We start from the raw sequence: 16,738 nt of genomic DNA, 5'->3' as shown, positions 1-16,738 counted from the left end.
CCCAGGGGTCGACGGCGGGATAGGCGAGACCGAGGGACGGTGAGGAGGTGGGCGGCAGAGGAGCGGAGCGTGCGGGGTGGGCGGTAGAAAGAGAGAAGGGAGGAGAGGTAGGAAGGGGCAAGGTGATGGAGAGCCTTGAAGCCTAGAGTGAGGAGTTTTTGTTTGGAGCGGAGGTCGATAGGCAACCACTGGAGTTGTTTAAGAAGGGGAGTGACATGCCCAGATCGTTTCTGCAGGAAGATGAGCCGGGCAGCGGAGTGAAGAATAGACCGGAGCGGGGCGAGAGAGGAGGAAGGGAGGTCAGAGAGAAGGCTGACACAGTAGTCTAGCCGGGATATAACGAGAGCCCGTAATAGTAAGGTAGCCGTTTGGGTGGAGAGGAAAGGGCGGATCTTGGCGATATTGTAGAGGTGAAACCGGCAGGTCTTGGTAACGGATAGGATGTGTGGGGTGAACGAGAGGGACGAGTCAAGGATGACACCGAGATTGCGGGCCTGCGGGACGGGAAGGATGGTCGTGCCATCCACGGTGATAGAGAAGTCTGGGAGCGGACCGGGTTTGGGAGGGAAGATGAGGAGCTCAGTCTTGCTCATGTTGAGTTTTAGGTGGCGGGCCGACATCCAGGTGGAGACGTCCGGGAGGCAGGAGGAGATGCGAGCCTGAAGGGAGGGGGAGAGGACAGGGGCGGAGATGTAGATCTGCGTGTCATCTGCGTAGAGATGGTAGTCAAAGCCGTGAGAGCGGATGAGTTCACCGAGGGAGTGAGTGTAAATGGAGAACAGAAGAGGGCCAAGAACTGACCCTTGAGGAACTCCAACAGTTAAAGGATGGGAGGGGGAGGAGGCTCCAGCGTAGGAGACCGAGAATGATCGGCCAGAGAGGTAAGAGGAGAACCTGGAGAGGACAGAGTCCGTGAAGCCAAGGTGAGATAAGGTATGGAGGAGGAGGGGATGGTCGACAGTGTCAAAGGCAGCAGAGAGGTCAAGGAGGATCAGAATGGAGTAGGAGCCATTGGATTTGGCAAGAAGGAGGTCATGGGTGACCTTAGAGAGAGCAGTCTCGGTAGAGCGGAGGGGACGGAAGCCAGATTGGAGGGGGTCTAGGAGAGAATGGGAGTTAAGGAATTCTAGGCATCGATTGTAGACGACTCGTTTTAGGATTTTGGAAAGGAAGGGTAGTAGGGAGATAGGACGATAACTGGAGGGGGAAGTGGGGTCAAGAGCGGGTTTTTTTAGGATGGGGGAGACGTGGGCATGTTTGAAGGCAGAGGGGAAGGAGCCCTTGGAGATTGAGTGGTTAAAAATAGAAGTTAAGGAAGGGAGGAGGGCAGGGGCGATGGTTTTAAGAAGGTGAGAGGGAATGGGGTCCGAGGCGCAGGTGGAGGGGGTGGCACTTGCAAGGAGGGAGGAGATCTCCTCTGAGGATACTGCAGGGAAGGATGGGAAAGTAGGGGAGGGGGTTGTTGGGGGGGAGGGGAGAGGCGGAGGGGTGACTTTGGGGAGCTCAGACCTGATCGTGTTGATTTTCGTGAGGAAATAGGTGGCCAGATCATTGGGGGTGAGAGATGGGGGAGGGGGAGGAACAGGGGGCCTAAGGAGAGAGTTAAAGGTCCGGAACAATCGGCCGGGGTGACGGGCATGGGTGTCGATGAGGGAGGAGAAGAAGCTTTGCCTGGCGGAGGAGAGGGCAGAGTTAAGGCAGGAAAGGATAAATTTGAAGTGTGTGAGGTCGGCTTGGTGCTTGGACTTTCGCCAGCAGCGCTCAGCAGCTCGAGCATAGGAGCGTAGGAGGTGGACGGAGGAGGTGATCCAGGGCTGTGGGTTAGTGGAGCGAGAGCGGCGGAGGGAAAGGGGGGCGAGAGAGTCGAGATGAGTAGAGAGGGTGGAGTTGAGAGCGGAGACCTGATCATCGAGTGTGGGAAGAGAGGACAGGGCGGCAAGGTGAGGCAAGATGCTATTGGAGAGACAGATGGGATCGAGAGAGCGGAGGTCTCTGTGGGGCAGTAGCGAAGATTTGCAGGGGGAGGGAGTGTGAGAGATGAGGCAGGTGAGAAGGTTATGGTCAGAGAGAGGGATTTCAGAGTCGGTGAGGGAGGAGATAGTGCAGCGGTAGGAGATGACGAGATCGAGGGTGTGACCGAGTCAGTGAGTGGGCGCGGTATGGTGGAGGAGGAGGTCGGCAGAGTCGAGGAGGGATGGCAGGCGGGCGGCAGAGGAGTCGTCGGGTACATCCGTATGGATGTTGAAGTCTCCGAGGATCAGAGTGGGCAGAGAGAAGGAGAGAAGGAAGGTGAGAAAGGGGTCAAGGTGGTTGAAGAAGTCGGAGGTGGGACCGGGAGGGCGGTAGATGACGGCGACAAGTAACTGGAGTGGGTGGTAGAGGCGAATGATATGGGCTTCGAAGGAGGGGAAGGAGAGGGAGGGGGGAGGGGGGAGGAGGGATAGTGCGGAAGCGGCATCGGGGGGAGAGGAGGAAGCCGACGCCTCCTCCCTTACCGGTGAGTCTGGGGGAGTGGGAGAAGGAGAGGCCTCCGCCGGAGAGAGCGGCGGCGGAGACCGTGTCTTCGGGAGAGAGCCACGTTTCTGAAAGGGCGAGGAGGAGGAGAGAGCGGAGAGGAAAAGGTCATGGATGAAAGGTAGCTTGCCTGTAATAGAGCGGGGGTTCCAGAGGCCACACTTGAAAGTAGCTGTGGGTGCAAGGGGAGGAGGAGGGGAAGGGCGGGGGGAGGGGAGGGTTTGGATGGGAAGGAGGTGGCGGGGCCCTGGACGAGGAGAGGGGGATGAGGGGTGGCGGTGGGACAAGAGGACTGGGATGGGGCATGGGTGGGGAAGAGAGAAGGGGGGAGGGGGTGAAGAGGGGGTTTGGTGGGGGGAAGAGTAGGGGGAGGGGGAAGAGGGGTAGCGCTGGTAAAGTGGGGTTCTAGGGCGGGAGAGAGGAGGGGGGGTGGAGACAGAGGAGAGAGCGGGAAAGAGCTGAGCGAGAGAGGGGAGGGGAAGGGGAGGATAGGAAGGGGCGGGAGGGGGGAGGGGGGGAGGAGGGACATGGCGAGGCCAGAGAGGTGGGTGGCAGCACTGACAACAATAAACAGTAATAAACGAAATCGGTAATATAGCAACATGATACAATATGATACAATACAGTAGTGCTAATATAGCAACATGATACAGTATGATACAATATAGTTGTGTTAATAAAAGGGGTGATGATCAGGGTCGGGGGTAGACTCGATTAAGGGGCGACCTGATCAAATTCAAAGTCTGACGACAATAAACAATAAAAAGCGAGATAACCCTTGATAACCCTTTAACGATGAGGAAGCTCTGGACTCTTTGAGACCGGCTCAGATTCCTTTAGGGAAATCCACAAATCTTTTCAGCCCATCAGAGATTCCAAGGTCTCATTTAGCTAATCATCATACTTACAAAGAAACATATAAGCTAAAACATGATTTCTCTGATGGTCGGGTCTCCTCCTCTTCTCTTGAGGAGGTGCTAGAACCACCCTCAAGATGGAGACAAGATGGAGTCAGGAATACTCTGGACTCCACTAGGCATTGCTCTTGGTGACCTCACCTAGGAGTGGAGTGTGATAGCCCATCAGAGACAAAGAGAGGTAGAATGAAAATGACCCCCAAGAAAAGTATAGTTTTGCTCTATACGATGCTGATTCCTGCACCTTACTATGGACATAAGAGCTAAAAAAGAACAGAAAAGAACAACCAAGGTGATGAGGAGTGTAAAGCTGCTTCCCTAGAAAACTGACAGAAAAAGATTAGAAAGTTGAAGATTTAAAGGGGACAAAATCATTAAAAGGTGTGGACAGGGTGAACATGGATTATTGCTCAACAAAGCTCACAATAACAGAACCAGAAGCATCCATTAAAGCTTGAAAGTGATGATTCCAAACAAACAAAAAATAAAAAAGGCTTTTTGACATGAGTGCCACATTCTGTAGGAAGAAAAAAAAATCAACAGGTTCAAGAAAGACTGGGACAAATGAATAGAGGAGAGATCACAATTGCTTATTCAAGGGAAAAGGTACAGGTGATGGAAGGAATATCTCTAACCTCACAGTTGGATGTCAAAGAGTGTAGTTTGTTTCTCCAAGCATTGCTGGCTACCAGTGCTGGACACAGAATACTGGGCTGGATGGGCCACTATTCTGATCCAATATAGCTTTGTTGAGGACACCCAGGAATGGAGGAAGCAAACTGAGATGGTATGGCAGAAAGTTTGTGCTTACTTGCCCAGAACATACTAGAGCAAAATAAAATTTTATAAACAGAAACACTGTTTTGGTGGCAACTTGTTGATCATAGCCTATACACAAATTCCTGACATGACTGGAACAAGAATTTCATATTTGAGAAAAACTAAAACTACCTAAAGAGATTAAATTTCCCCAAAATTGTTGGGTGTGCACGTGTGCACACACCCCTTCCCCCCACCCCATAGCCTTTTCTTTAAACTTTTTTAGAGAAAAAACCCAAACTTTTTTTTAAGGAGTTAGGTTTTAAACTCAGAGTCAAGGGATTCAAGCTTTTATTCAGGGATCAGCTACACTTTCTGAGGCCTTGCCCAGAATGTCATTCAAATGCAGACCTGTAATAGGGTGATACTGGGCACTCCCCCCAAGGCCTACGATATAATGTTCTTTGTAGACATAAAACGGCAAGGGTATTATGAAATTGATAATTTACGAAGCTTTCGCAACAGCCCTGCGCAGCAGAGAGAAGGGACAGACATTCTTGTCCTTCAGTTAAGCTGATAAATCAAGGGTCGAGAGAGGCGTTAAACAACTTTTCAGGATGTCAGTGACAGAGTCAAGAAAAGAAAAATCCACATTTCCTGACCCAAAGTGCAGATCTCAGCCTATTAAGTCACATTACTTACCGTGGATGCACTAAGCATTTTAGTTGAGTACAAAAATTGCTATTCCCGCAGAGAGGTTTAATCCACCACTAGAGGACGCCATCAACTCATTTTTCTGGACCTGATGTATTTTTTTCAACTAATTTAATATAATAATAATAATAATAATAATAATAATGATGTTGGTATTTGTTAAGCGCTATGTGCCCAGCACTGTTCTAAGCGCTGGGGTAGATACAGGGTAATCAGGTTGTCCCACGTGAGGCTCACAGTCTTAATCCCCATTTTCCAGATGAGGTAACTGAAGCACCGAGAAGTGAAGTGACGTGCCCAAAGTCACACAGCTGACAAGTGGCAGATCCAGGATTAGAACTCACGACCCCTGACTCCCAAGCCCGGGCTCTTTCCACTGAGCCATGTTGCTCAGTAGAGTCAGGTAAGGGAGCGAGTCAGTGGCATATCTGAAGAAACCATGGCTCCGGAATCACAGCAGGACCCGGGAGAGAATTTGAAGTTGGAGGCTCAAGAGTCACACAAGGGACTAAAACTGATGATGGCTCTTCTTAACAGCTAAACCCACTCCTCTGACTGGTGTTACATCAGGGAGCAGAGCAGTAGAGTCTGGGAGGGAGGAAGGCCATCCCTCTTACTCATCCCCTACCTATACATCCCTGAAGCCGCAGCCCTCCTCTCCCACTACATAAAGCCATTCTAATAATAATAATAATAATAATATTGGTATTTGTTAAGCGCTTACTATGAGCAGAGCACTGTTCTAAGCGCTGGGGTAGATACAGGGTAATCAGGTTGTCCCTCGTTAGGTTCACAGTCTTAATCCCCGTTTTCCAGATGAGGTAACTGAGGCGCAGAGAAGTTAAGTGACTTGCCCACATTTCCACAGCTAAGTAGCAGGGCCGGAATTTGAATCCATGACCTCTGACTCCCAAGCCCGTGCTCTTTCCACTGAGCCACGCTGCTTCTCATATTGACTCTCCGTGCTCTGGTGTAACTTTTAAAGTATACACTGTGAATTCAGATTGCACGGTGGTTGGGGGGTGGAGGGGGAGAGAACTGGTGTAAAACCAGTGCCCCTTATTTTTTTCATTTATAACCAATGCACTGACCGAATTTCTTACTGCAAAGAGGTCCCTCTGCTGGGCAATTAACGAACGTGTATTGTGAGCACCACGAGATATTGGGCAAAGAATTTCAACCGTGGGGAGTCACCAGATGCACATCACACCCCCATTAAGGCTTTCACAACAGTAACTATCGATTCGGTACCTATGTCCTATCAGTTTGCTCGACTGGGTCGAGCTTCTGGCTGACGATCTGGAGAATCCATGGTGAGCCAGTTGGGCTACTCAAGGAGTTCCAGAAATGTTTATCGCCACCACTGACAGAATCCATCATCATCATCATCATCATCATCATCGTGGTATGTGTTAATGGCTTACTCTGCACCAAACACCGTACTAAGCACTGGTGTAGCTACAAGATAATCAGGTTGGACAGTTCCAGTCCCACAACGTCTATGCTCCCTGTGCAATGATCCTGGCTCCCGCTTCAGATGGGGGGTGTGGTCCCTGCCACTGAAAACCGCTCTCAGGGTTTCCAGTCTGGACAAACTGCATGCAGAGTGATCTCCTGGCAGGCCAGGGGAGCAGCTGCAGTGGCATCTCCTAGGTGGAGCAGGAGCCAGGCTACTAGAAGTGATGGGGTGGCCTCGCCTGCCTCAAGTCTGTCCTCTATGGGTCCCAGATCAATGTAATTGTGGACTGCAGGCTGGAGTTTTGAAAACCCGGCCCTATAGACTACTCCCCCTTCACTCCTGATTCGAAAATGGAGCATGGCATCCAGGAGACCAAAGTCCACTGGGGCTTGAATTCAGTTTCAGGCAGGGAGATGAGGGAGAAATAGAAATAGAGAAACAGATATCAGATCTGTGCCAGATCTGATCATCTTGTAGCAAACTCGGCAGTCAGGACATAGCACTGAATAAATGCTATCATTGGCATCATCGTAACAGCACCCCATCACCCACTTTAGCACTCGAGTGTCTATTATTTAATTACTTGCTTTTTTATCATTTTTATCTATGGTCTTCTCATTTATAGTATTTTGGGGATTTTTTAAAATGGTATTTGTTAAGCACTTACTGTGTGCCAGGCACTGTACTAAACTGTGGGCTAAATACAAGCTAATCAGGTTGGACAAAGTCCATGTCCCACATGGGGCTCAGTCTTAATCCCCATTTCACAGATGAGGTAACTGAGGCACAGAGAAATTAAGTGACTTGCTCAAGGACACACAGCAGACAAGTGGCGGAGCTGGAATTAGAACCCAGAATTTACCTCTGACTGCCTTATCTGTTACACTGTAAATTCCTCGAGGGTAGGGACCATGTGTTTTTACTTCTGTGTTCCCCAGCATCTATTACTGTACTCCGCACACAGTAGATCCTCAACAAATGCTGTTAATAATGACACTGACTTCATCAATAGAGGAAAGAGCTCTCCCTTGGCCCATAAACTACTAAACAGAGCTAGTATTTCAAGAATGTTCTTTTTCTCGCATTACCCCTTTGATAGGAGAGGAGTAGGAATTGTGCCCTTACCTGTTGGGTTGGAAGGAAATTTTGTCATAGCCCGTGAGTTCACATAAATCCTTCTCAAGTTCTTGGAAAAGCTGCTGGTAGCCTCGAGCCTGGTCTAGAGGCACAAAGGGGTGGATGTTGGCAAACTCTTTCCACGTGATAGGCTGAAGATGAGGAGGGGAGAAAACACACACACACACACTCTCCATAATGTATAGTTTACGTTTCGATGTACACAGCTGCATTTACCTCAAACTTAACATGTGCAAAACAGAGCTCCTTACCTTCCCACCCAAACCCTGTCCTCCCTCTGACTTTCCCATCACTGTAGATGACATCACCATCCTTCCTGTCTCACAAGCCCGTAACCTTGCTGTTATCCTTGACTCCTCTCTCTCATTCAACCCACTTATTCAATCCATCGCTAAATCCTGTCGGTTCCACCTTCATCACTAAAACCCACTCTTTCCTCTCCATCCAAACTGCTATCACGTTAATACAATCACTCATCCTATCTCGCCTGGATTACTGCATCACCCTCCTTGCCGACCTCCCAGCCTCTTGTTTCTCCGCACTCCAGTCCATATTTCACTCTACTGCCCGGATCACTTTTCTACAAAAACGTTCAGGACATGTCACCCCCCCACACCCCTCCAAAAAAACAACACTCCAGTGGTTGCCCATCAACCTCCATATCAAACAAAAACTCCTCATCATTGGCTTTAAAGCAGTCCATCACCTTGCCCCCTCATACCTCACCTCGCTTCTCTCTTAAAACCCAGCCCGCACACTTTGCTCCTTTAATGCTAACCTTCTCATTGTGCCTCGATCGCTCCTGTCTTGCCAGCGACCCCTGGCCCACATCCTGCCTCTAGCCTGGAGTGCCCTCCCTCCTCAAATCCAACAGATAGTTACTCCCCCGCCTCCCCCTTCAAAGCCTTATTGAAGGCATATCTCCTCCAAGAGGCCTTCCCAGACTAAGTCCCACTTTTCCTCATCTCCCACTCCCTTCTGCATCACCCTGACTTGCTCCCTTTGCTCTTCACCCCCTCACCCCTGCAAGCCCCAGAACACTTATGTACATATCTGTAATTTTATTTATTTGTATTGATGTCTGTCGTCCCCCCTCTAGACTGTGAGCTCGTTGTGGGAAGGGATTGTCTCTCTTTATTGTTGTATCGTACTCTCCCAAGCGCTTAGTAAAGTGCTCTGCACACAGTAAGCGCTCAATAATTACAATTGAATTTACCTCAGTGGATACCAAATAATTCGACAAGATATTATTTACTTCTATTCACTCACAGGTGCAGTCTCCCTTTGCCCTGAACTGTAGATATTAAAGTGGATGGATGAGGGAAGGCATAATCTGGTGTGCTTTCTTTAGCCCCAATACTCTATACATTTCCTAAATGTAAAAATCGCACCCTCTCTATCTTTTTGGAAAACCTGAAAAATGAAGGCAGATATCTTTTGTCACCATCAGTCCTCCTTTGGTTATGAAACTTGCTCACCACAACAGCAATTAACACAGACGCTTCTGTTGACACAAATCGATGGACCAAAGCCTCAAATCAGTACTCCGACATAAGGCCAGTGGATTTCTAGATAGGAGGATTTGAACTGCTAATCCTGAGTTTAAGAACTACACATTTGCGAAATGGAAGCTTTTAACAAGGCAGATTTAAAAAAGATGAAAAAGGGGGAGGTGGTTGTAAAAAAAAAAGGTCTTTTTTTTTTCCTTTTTAAAACTTAACTTTATCCCTAGGACAAAATCCAACCTCTCAGCAAAAACACGCATTTCTACAAAACGACAAAATGTTTACCAAATGTCTACACCAGCATAGACTCAAAACAGCATGATTTATCTGGATGAGGTATCTCTAGAATTCTTTCTGCTCTAGTAACTACTTACTTAATGAAACAGACCAACTTACTGTAAGTTCAGATGAACTGTTGAGTTTCATTGTGCAGGAACCCTTTAAAAAACAAACACATAAAAAATCATTAATTTCTTCTCCTGACCTTCGCCTCCCCAAAACAACGCTGCTAGCCAGAGAAAAACCAAGAACGTTTTAAAAGACAAATAATACTAACCAAGGGAATCATGCTGTGAACGAGGGAAATATCTTTGTTTTCCAGTTTTTTCATATATCGGACGATATTCGTTTCCGAGCGGTAGCTGGGACAAAACAGAGTTAATAGGCAGAGCAACATTAAAGAACAAACCCAGGGATCCATATAGAATCTTCTGAAAAAAGAAAGGACACTATAAAAACCTGCCATCGGAATGTAAGTCCATTTGGACTGGCTATTCAATTAAAGGCTAAAGGATCAAATTTTGTACAGCTGCTTCCACCATGAAGAGCAGGGTCAAACATCCAGTACGGGCATGCTTCTTTCCTATTTTAGAAGGCACTACTAGCCAATATTATCAGTTACCCTGAAGTCCCCTTCCCTGCCTACCTCCCAAGAGAAGTTTTTTCCCTGTTCTACTCCCCATCGAGAAAAATGACATTTCTTGGGCCAAAAGATAAAATTTACAGAAGTATCCATCCACATTTCCAGAAATAGACCCCAACTGAAATCCCTAAACACAACCAAAGCAAAGTGCAGAGCACAGAGAAACTGCACCTACCTGCTGAATACCTGATGTGTCAAGAAAGTGCTAGTCCTCTTGAAAGGGGTGTCTAGGATTCCTCTTGTCTTTTCATCACCCATGCTCTCAGCAACCAGTTCCTGCAAAAGAGAAAAGAACATTGTTTTAGGTCAAATAGACAAGGAGAATGGATCCTCCAACTTAAAGGGTTAATTAAAATATGTGGGAACGCAAGAAGTAGATTAAAAACATTTTGAGTTCTTTGGAAGAAAAGTATATGATCCACATGTTTTCATGTTTATTGAGCACTTCTAATGTGTTGGAGTAGACAGCCTCTGTCCAGCAGGCTCACAGTCTAAATGCCTTCTGATGTAAAATGGCTGACAACAAACAAAATGGACACAAAGAACTCTGTTGTCAGAAAAGCAACAGGTGAATGGACAGAACTTTCTCTTCTGGCAGCATTTCCATTCTACGGGGTTTCTGTTACCCTAAAGCAGCAGCGTGGCCTACGGGAAAGAACGTGCACCTGGAATTCAACACAGACAACCCTAGGCTAAGTCCCGTGCTGTTTGCCGACGTAACCCACCACGTATATGCCCCACCCTTGATGCTATATCCAATCACTGTAAATAGATTCCCTCTTTTCCTCACCTCATCCCACTTGTGTTAAACTAACCCCAGGGACAGCAATTGCCATTACTGTGAGCCAAGGGTGGGGCCACACTTTCCCACCCCACTTCCCAATTCTAACTCTGCCTCCTTGCCCAACTGAAGCCACAGACATGAGACAGGGTCATTTTGGGGTGGACGGAGAGGCTGCGAGAGCAGGAGTGTTGCTGCTTGCAACCCACTGCTTGCCCCTCCACTGCGTCTCTATTGCTATGACTTTAGCTGGGACAGGGAGTTGGGGCTCGGGTGGGAAGGGGAAGAGAGTTGGTGACTACCCTAATAGCAACAGCTGTCACTCTGGTTACTTTTAAGAACAAGAACCAACTCCAGAGTGCATGGCAGGGCTTGAGTTTAGGGTGCAGGAGCGGGAGAGGAGATGGCAGAAAAGTTGCTGGGAACTGGAGAGTAGGGAGAAGGGGAAAGAGCTTTACAACACATTTTTACTTTACTCTGCTCTCATGTCAGGGCTGATACTGGAATGGATCCTAACTCATCACAGGTATGTCTATAGACAAATGTATCCCGGGAGACAATCAGAGATAACTACATTTTCAAGGGCCACAATCCCATGGTATTATGCAGTGTGCAAGAACAGTGATAGCACCTAGTGGGAATACCTAATATTGGCACTAAAGGACCCACATCAACCTTTTACTCACAGCAGAAGATTCACAGCCAAAGATCCACAACAAGTCATCCAGGTCCTTCTCTGTAACAGTTTCATCTAGGGAAACGCCAAGCTACACAGACCAAAAACCAAAGGGAAGGCATTACTTCCAAACTTCAATATTGCTAGGCGTAGCCATGTTAGGGTTGGATTCACATTCAGGATGCTCCTGTTTTTACTCTTAGGAGGTAGGTGGAGGTTCAACTTTTAATTTGGGGGGTGAGTAGCTAGATCGACGAATCTCCATTCATTCATTCATTCAATAGTATTTATTGAGCGCTTACTATGTGCAGAGCACTGTACTAAGCGCTTGGAATGTACAATTCGGCAACAGATAGAGACAATCCCTGCCCAGTGACGGACTCACCTGAGAGATACCAAAGATGGATGGGACAGGAAACAAGAGGCAGTTGGGGTCTAAGTATAAGACACTCTATTAAGCTCCTTGAGGGCCGGGCCTGCAGTGTTTTACTTCTACTGGATGCCCCTAAGCAACCAGTATGGAACTCTGCACACAAACAGATGCTTAACAAATGCTGGTTTTTTAAAAAAACCCCAAAACCCACTACATTTCTTCATGCTACTATTTTGCCACCCAGCTGGGTAGTGATGCTCTCAAGATAGAGCTGATGGGTGCTTGCGGCTAGAGCCATTTCCAGATGGGAAACCCACAGAACCAGGTCTGTCCCCTTAGTTTTTGGATTAAACTGATAAGAGGTTAGAAAATTCATCCATTAGTATTGAATCATCATTATTTACTGAGCATCTACTGTGTATGCACAGCACTGTATTAGGCTCTTCCCAGAATACAATAAATGTGAAGAAAATACAGGGCAATACAGCTAGTATGTCTGATGAAGCTCTGTCATTGAAACATTGACTACCAAGAAAGCAGCATGGCCTAGTGGAAAGCTCACAGACATGGGAGTCAGAGGACTTGGGTTCTAATTCCAACTCTGCCACTTGTCTGCTGTGGGACCTTGGGCAAGTCAGTTAACTTCTCTGAGCTTCAGTTCTCCTGTTCTCCCTCCTACTTAGACTGTGAGCTCCAGGCGGGACAGGGACTGTGTCCAACCTAATTCTACCCAGCGCACAGAATAGTGTTTGACATGTAGGAAGCGCTTAACAAATACTATTAAAAAAAAGAAAAAAAAGAAAGGTTCCACAATGGATTGGCACAATTTGTGCTAAGACAAGTTAATCAGGCAAAATCATTCACGATGAATCAATAAATGAGCAGTGTACAGCAGCTCCTGATCAATAGTTTAACTTATGAGATCGCCCCATCTTGGAACCAGGGGGCAGCACAACTTCTCTTGATGCTCCATAGGAGGAAGGGAGGCCAACCACGTCGGGCACATGGTGAATTGAAGGTGGAGTGAGTGGAGGAGGTGTGGGTGGGAAAGAGAATTTAAGAGAAGCAATGTGGTCTAGATACTCAATGAATACTGTCATGATGATGAAGAAAAGATGAGATATCCTATCATCTTGAAAAACAATCACAGCAGCCTTTGAACCTTTCTAGGTGGGCATACAACCCACTAACCACCTAGCAGTAGTTGGTGACATATCTGGAAGTAAAGTCAAATCACTCTAATATGAAAATATTCGAAATACATAACTGTCCTTTAAAAGATTTTCTGATGCCTCCTCCATAGGAATCCTGAAAAGGAAGAGGTTGCAGAAAGGGGTACACAATACAGGGGGGCACATCGGCTAAACTACATTTGATTGGATTATGGGCATTCCTATCTAATCATATTCTATCCAGTTGAAGGGGTTGATTTATGGCATGCTCATAAGCTGCATACTCTGACGAGTTCCTGCAGACAGGATCTGATTGATTAGAATATCTATCACTCACACAAATTTTTTCTTTTCCAATGCTGCTTGTCAGACATCTTGAGGAGAAGAAACAGAGACATAAAAAAAAAAATCTTACAACTGGCAGGAAGCAATTTCAGGCCAGGGATTCTTATTTGCTACAAAACAGCAATCTTTCACGAGAATTCCAGAGAAATTCATTAGCATCGAACACAAATGTAAACTCGCCCCTGTGGGCCTCACAGTGTTACATCTCAGCTTCTTGGGGATGGGCTCTGCTGCCACCACCCTGGAGGTGGAGAAAAAACCAAAGTGGCTTTGTCCTGGCTTCTAAGAAGAGGTCACACCCACTGTGGGGAAATTCCCTTCCATAACCCCTGGGCTTCATGGCCGCTGCTCCTGTGGGGTACAGAGAAGCAGTTGAGGGAAGGGGAGGATCGGGGCTCACCAGAAGGTCTCTTCTCCCTCATACCCGGCACCGCCCCTTTGTCATTAGGCCAGTGACTATATAGCTTAATCCATTTGGACAACGGATGAGGAGTCAAGATTCTGCCCCAGTTTAATCGCTCATCTTGGAGGACTTCACCAGATATACTGGTGAGAGTTCATAATGACAGTAATCTTTAGGGGAACTAAAGAAAGATAAATTTCTAAGGAACAATACAAGCTCTACTTACTGTGCCATCTCCATAAAGTCGCAAATTGATTTGTCGCTGAGCTGCTCTTTCCAAGACTTCCTTTACTGCACAGCCACATTGAATTTTCAAGGTATCAAAAAATAAGTCATGCTGTAGTTTGTGGCCAGCTCTCTTGAGACCTAAATAAAGCAACAGAGTAACCAGCTCTATTACTGTGCACATTTCTGCATGGTAATTATTTTCCTAATTCTTCCACCTCTTAAGCCAGTGCTGTCTAATAGCGAGAGAAAATTTCAAACTTATTAGCATTTTTTAAGTTGAGGTAGTAGAGGAATGCATGTAAAATCATATTAACACAGAACCTGTAGCATGGACAAATGCTGTCTCTTTTGCCAGTCCTGAAGTGTCATTTCCTAACAAAATAGGACATAGGAGACCCAAAACTGTCAACTCCATAACCCAAATCCTTCTATAGAATATAAACATAGCAAAATTCCAGTATGAGATAGTTGTGAATAAACTGAAGAGGACAGACTTAAAGGGTGAGAAAACACCCTTGAAAACCAATGTTCTATTCTCCATATATAATCACTCCCTTGGAGAACTCACTCGCTCCCATGGCTTCAACTACCATCTATACAGAGATGATTCCCAAATCTACATCTCCAGCCCTGACCACTCTCCTTCTCTGCAGTCTTGCATTTCCTCTTTCCTTCAGGACATCTCTTCTTGAATGTCCCACCGATACCTCAAACTAAATATGTACTAAACAGAACTCCTCATCTTTCCACCCAATCTCTGTCCTCCCCATCTTTCCCATCGCTGTCTCACAAGCCGGTAACATTGGCATTATCCTTAACCCCTCTCTCTCTTCCATGCACATATTCAATCTGTCATGAAATCCTGTCGGTTCTACCTTCACATCTCTAAAATCCATTCTTTCCTCTCCATCCAGGCTACTACCACCATTGATCTACCACTGCTATCATTTATCCTGTCCCGCCTTCACTACTTTACTGCATCAGCCTCCTTGCTGACCTCCCTTCCTCTCTCTCCCTTCTCCAGTCCTTATTTCACTCTGCTGCCCAGATCCTTTTTCTTAAAAAAGTTCAGTTATCATGCCCTCATTTCTCAAGACGCTCCAGTGGTTTCCCATCCCCCTCCACATCAAACAGACTCTCCTTACCATTGGCTACTAGGAACTGAATCGGCTCTCCCTGCCTACCTAACCTCCTTGATTTCTTCCTACAACCAAATCTGCACATTTCATTCTTCTAACACCAACCTAATTTAGACTGTGGGCCCCATGAGGGGCAGGGACGATGTTTAATTCCCATCTGTGTATTTTCTCCCAGCACTTAATATGGCGTTTTGCACACAGTAAGCAGCTTTAACTAGTACAACTACTCAATATATCTCAATCTCATCCATCTTGCCACTGACCTCTTGCTCACGTCCTCCTCTGGCCTGGAACTCCCTTCCCTCTTCATATGTGACAAACCACCACACTACCTACCTTCCAAGCCTTATCAAATCGTATCTCCTCCAAGAGACCTTCCCTTAGTAAGCCCTCATTTCCCTCCTTTCGGCATCACCTACGCACTTGAACGTGTACCCGTTAAGCATGTGATACTCACCCCACTCTCAGTCCCACAACACTTACGCACATATCCCTATATTCTGCCATTTCCCCTATCTGTAATTGATTTTAATGCCTGTCTCCCCCTCTAGACTGGAAGTTCTTTGAGGGCAGCGATCATGTCTACCAATTCTCTTGTATTGTACTCTCTCAAGTGCTTAGTACACTGCTCTGTGTAGAGTAAGCTCAAGAAATACCACTGACTGATTGATTCTGCTTGGTATGCTGGCCGATCACAGCTGTATCAATCAATTGTATTTACTGAGCACTGACTGTGTGCAGAGCACTGTAGTAAGGGCTTAAGCTATAGATACAACCTGCAGCGACAGAACTAGTTATGTTGCTCTCCTCTCCCAAGATCTTAGTAATAATAATAATTATTATGGTACTTGTTAAGCACTTACTATGTCCCGGGCTCTGTTCTAAGCACTGGGGTAGGTACAAGGTAATCAGGTTGGACACAGTCCCTGTCCCACGTGGGGTTCATACTCTTAATCCCTATTTTACAAATGAGGTAACTGAGGCCCAGAGAAGTGAAGTGACTTGCCCCAGGTTGTACAGCAGACACGTGGCAAAACCAGGATTAGAACCCATGACCTTCTAACTCCCAGGCCCGTGCTTCAGTGCTCTGCACCCAGTAAGTGCTCAATAAATACGACTGACGATAGATACTTTGGTGCCTGGTGCAGTTTTATGTCCTGTATTCCCATATTAGCAAAACAAAACAGTTGGATAATTGGAGCGCTCCATCCAATTCTATTTCCCCTTCCCAGCAGTCCCAGGCAAGATATCTTGCTTACCTGCCTTAGTAGCTACCCATGTTGGGTTCTTCACTGCTTTAGAGTTCATGTCTGAGCCCAGCAAGGCCACCTATAGATCCGATCCCTGTCCTGGAGTCAACCATTTTCCACCACTCTCTTTCTGCACTTCCCCACCCCGCCCTACTCCACTAGCACAGGTGACCAGGCCTGGAATGGCAATGAAGGAGTCTGGAGAAGAGGCTTCAAACACAGAAGTAATTAATCAATCAATGGCATGTATTGAGCACTTACTGTGTGCAGAACACTGAACTAAGTGCTTTGGGGAGTACAATTCAACAGAGTTGGAAGGTATGTTCCCTGTCCATAAGGAGTTTACAGTCTGGAGAGGGAGACAGACATTAAAATAAATTAGGGATGTATACATAAGTGCTGTGGGGTTGAGGGTGGGGGGAACAATTTTTCAGATCTCAGATT

General features: G+C 46.8%; 1 protein-coding gene across 1 annotated transcript in view; it reads right to left on the bottom strand.

Moving 5' to 3' along the window:
- The window catches only part of GLDC (glycine decarboxylase), an 85,310-nt gene that overhangs the window by 29,445 nt on the left and 39,127 nt on the right, over window positions 1-16,738 (bottom strand). Inside the window, exons 10-15 of the mRNA XM_029054659.2 lie at window positions 13,904-14,043; window positions 11,395-11,475; window positions 10,103-10,203; window positions 9,562-9,646; window positions 9,402-9,443; window positions 7,489-7,631 (exon numbers count right to left, since the gene is read on the bottom strand). Of these exons, the coding sequence (XP_028910492.1) occupies window positions 7,489-7,631; window positions 9,402-9,443; window positions 9,562-9,646; window positions 10,103-10,203; window positions 11,395-11,475; window positions 13,904-14,043 (592 nt within the window). The remainder of the gene's footprint in view (window positions 1-7,488; window positions 7,632-9,401; window positions 9,444-9,561; window positions 9,647-10,102; window positions 10,204-11,394; window positions 11,476-13,903; window positions 14,044-16,738) is intronic.

This window comes from Ornithorhynchus anatinus, chromosome X5 (assembly GCF_004115215.2).
Source record: "Ornithorhynchus anatinus isolate Pmale09 chromosome X5, mOrnAna1.pri.v4, whole genome shotgun sequence".
Taxonomy (NCBI): Eukaryota; Metazoa; Chordata; class Mammalia; order Monotremata; family Ornithorhynchidae; genus Ornithorhynchus; species Ornithorhynchus anatinus.
The sequence above is the reverse complement of the archived record's forward strand: the minus strand, read 5'-3'. Positions and strand labels throughout refer to the sequence as shown.